Source organism: Octopus sinensis, linkage group LG14 (assembly GCF_006345805.1).
Source record: "Octopus sinensis linkage group LG14, ASM634580v1, whole genome shotgun sequence".
NCBI lineage: Eukaryota > Metazoa > Mollusca > Cephalopoda > Octopoda > Octopodidae > Octopus > Octopus sinensis.
Genome location: NC_043010.1, coordinates 3885583 through 3889142, shown reverse-complemented (window position 1 = coordinate 3889142; position 3560 = coordinate 3885583). Strand labels below are relative to the sequence as shown.

Sequence of the window (3560 nt, the reverse complement as noted above, 5' to 3'; positions counted from 1 at the left end):
AGCTCCACGAGGCTCCGGCAGGGGATGGTGGTGATCCCTGCTGTATTCTTTCACCACAACTTTCTCTCACTCTTACTTCCTGTTTCTGTTGTACCTGTATTTCAAAGGGCCGGCCTTGTCACTCTGTGTCATGCTGAATATCCCTGAGAACTACATTAAGGGTCCACGTGTCTGTGGAATGCTCAGCCACTTACACGTTAATTTCACGAGCAGGCTGTTCCATGTAAGTGAACCCGGTATATTGAAACTGTATTGAAATTCACTAGATGAATGTGTGTGTGTATGTGTGTGTGTGTGTGTGTGTGTGTGTGTGTGTGTGTGTATGTGTTTTGAATCAGCATGCAGTGGACAAAATGTGTTTATGAGATAAAAAATACTTAGCAACATTTAGTTCCTGTCAAGTTATCATCATTTAGAGCAAGATCAATAACTTTTCTTTGGAGATGACAAAGGTACAGTAAATAAAAGTAAATAAAAAAAGTAAAGACAAAGCACTAGTAATGATATAATGGACTAAAACTTTGAAGTCAGTGACCCAGCACAGCCACAGTCTAATACCTGAAACTAATAAAGGAATGCAATACCATATGTGTGTGTGTGTGTGTGTGTATAAGATAAAGGAAGTTAGGAGAAATGAGATGAATACATTTACTTCACCCGTTGATATCCACGAGGTTATTATCATTTTACAACCAGCATCATGGAAAGATAATCGATTGTAGTGTATAACAAATTATTTCACGTGTTTGCACTAGTGTGTATGTCATGAACTGCACAGTTCTGTCGTACATTTTACCAGCTAGTACAAATATAGAAGGCTAACTCTTCAGATCTATAGAATATTATAGTTACATAATCCATATATTGTGCATCAAAATATATATATATGAGTGAGAGAGAGAAAGAGACAGACAGAGAGAAACTACAAATTGCAAACTCTCTACTTTAGAGTATTAATCATTGTATGCAATAAAGCACTTCAATAGGCCTGATCTGTAAATCAAATTTTGAAATCTTATGAAAAAATAAACTACTTCTGCTTCTATAAAGGCATATAATTCTGAGATGGTCAAAATTAGATCTTTCATTTGAAACATCTTGTATGTTGATGTAAGCAGTATAGTAAAATAAGAGAATGTAATAGCGAAAAATCAAAGCTAGAAAAAATATATGAAATATAGTCTTAAAAGGGATAGAAACATCAACTTTATCAGTATTAAAACATACCAGCTGTAGGAGAAGAGTGAGGGTACTGGGGAAAAAAACAAATATAGAAAAGGGTGAAAATGAGAAAAAAAAAAAGAATAAGGTTAGCGAAATGAGGAAAAATATAAAAGGTGCACAAGCGCATACCTGTCCATTTTTTATTAATCAGGTAAAGGTGATGTAACACAATTCTATAACAGATGCTCCTCTAAGTGTCTTAATCTCTTAGATATTTCTGATCTGGTGATATATGCCTTCTTTTTGGAACTTTTCTTTGCTCTGCTGTACAATGATAACATTTTTGCTTTTATTCTTGTAAAGTTTTACATTTTTCAATAATTTTCCATTTCATTTAAATGAGTTAGTAAGAGACTTTTTTTTCTTAACAGTCAGACATAGCCAATTAATTTTGTTGCGTTTTCTCTTTTCAATACGTCTAAAAGATTACGGCAACAAAATGGTAGAGTTATTAGCATACCAAGCAAAATGCTTAACATCTAGCTTTATATTCTGAGTTCAAATTCCACCAAGGTCGACTTTGCCTTTCATCCACTCGGGATTGATGAAATAAGTTCTAGTTGAGCCCTGAAATCAATGCAATCGACCTCCCCCCCCCTCTCCCGGAATTGCTGGCCTTGTTCCAAAATTTGAAATCAATATACCTAAAAGATAGTATATAGGTTTGTAGAAATTTGATTTTAGTCATGCCTGTTTCATTCACATGCTGCCTTTCAGTTTGGTTTAATAGATAGAAAAGATATAGATATAATCTCAACTAAGAGGAAACGATAACAACTAAATTTGGAGGAGGTACATCAGAGTTGCCAACAAAATGAATTCCATGTTCATTTGGACAACCTCCATTAGAATGCTACAGGTAATATCTTGTAGAATAAGGTAAAAGACTTCACTCACAGTATGTAAGATTACATATATTGACAATGGAGAGATACTCTGACTCAAGTTAATTGCCCATTCTACAAAATATGCCAAGTAACCAAACTATACCCCAGCAATAATATTTTATGAAACGTATGCAGGTGCTAGTCATATCTAACTGTTTAGCCAATGTGGATAGTCATAATGCACCAATATCTTGTTCACCTTTAGATCTAATTCAAGTCAAATCAGCTAACATGAGCTTCAAATACTAAATGAATTCCATTAGTCACCTTTTTTTTTTTATGCCACCACCTTTTATTCCTCCATTTTGTTTTCAGAAGCACTCGTTACCTTGACAACCACAACGTTCACATAAACTACCATCGAGTCCACCATGTCAAAACTGAAGGAACATTTCCAGAAATGCCAAACTTCCACAAGAAATAGTTCTACAGTCATGTAGAGAAATGGCATCAAGGTAAACTATGGCCTATCTAATAGGTGATTGAAAGAGGCTTCCAAACAGATGCTGTAGTAGTCTGACGTTATCTGAAACCTGAAAAATGGAACATTCCAATAAACAAAATTCTGCCTTATCAAGGGCTTTAAACTCATAAAGCTGAATCAATATTCTCAATCCAATCCCTTCTGCAACATTCTATAGGAAACAAAGATTGTAAGGGATATATCAGTACGAACCAAGATAAGTGTGGATACATTTACTAAATTTTTTCAGCTTAGAAGAATAATGAAACTGAAACTGTTAATTACATTCTGCTTGATTACATTCATCAACACAAATTTACTGCTCTCCAGAAAAATATGTGTGTGTATGTGTGTGTGTGTGTGTGTGTGTGTGTACATATATATGCTTCTGTATGTACAAATGGATGTGTGTGTACGTGCATACACACACACACAAAACCACTTGAACACGCACATATATTTGCATATGTACATATATGTATATGTATGTATATACTTATACCTAAGTATAAATACAGAACACATGCAAACACACATACACACACACATACATATGAACAGACAGATAAGTCATTTTGTATAAAGACTTTAAGAAGATTTCACAGAAATTCTTACATTAGTAATGAAGGTATTTCACCTATTTTGCACCAAACATAAAAGGGAAATAAATTAAGCAAATGGACACCCCATGAAATCATTGATAGGATCAAGAAGCAAAGGATCACAATTTGTCACTAAATCAAAACTGATTACATTTTTCTCTCCCACATCAAAACTGATTACATTTTTCTCTCCCACATCAAAACTGATTACATTTTTCTCTCCCACATCAAAACTGATTACAGATATATGATTTACAAAAAAGGAAAACTGCTGTATGACAATCTAAAGCAATCGCTTATTAGGATCTATCATCCACATATGCTAGAGTATTGATTTCAAATCAAGGCTTCATTAATTGTGAGTTTGCAAAGGAGATATTTACC

General features: G+C 34.1%; 1 protein-coding gene across 2 annotated transcripts in view; it reads left to right on the top strand.

Annotated features, from left to right (window-relative positions):
- The window catches only part of LOC115218950 (protocadherin gamma-B6), a 49970-nt gene extending 46618 nt beyond the window's left edge, over window positions 1–3352 (top strand). For both annotated transcript variants that reach the window (XR_005001988.1, XM_036509252.1), the window contains one exon: window positions 2427–3352. Coding sequence is in view for 1 of the 2 variants with exons in the window: in XM_036509252.1 (XP_036365145.1) it covers window positions 2427–2464 (38 nt within the window). In the remaining variant the exon portion in view is untranslated. The remainder of the gene's footprint in view (window positions 1–2426) is intronic.
- The last annotated feature ends 208 nt before the right edge of the window (window positions 3353–3560 follow it).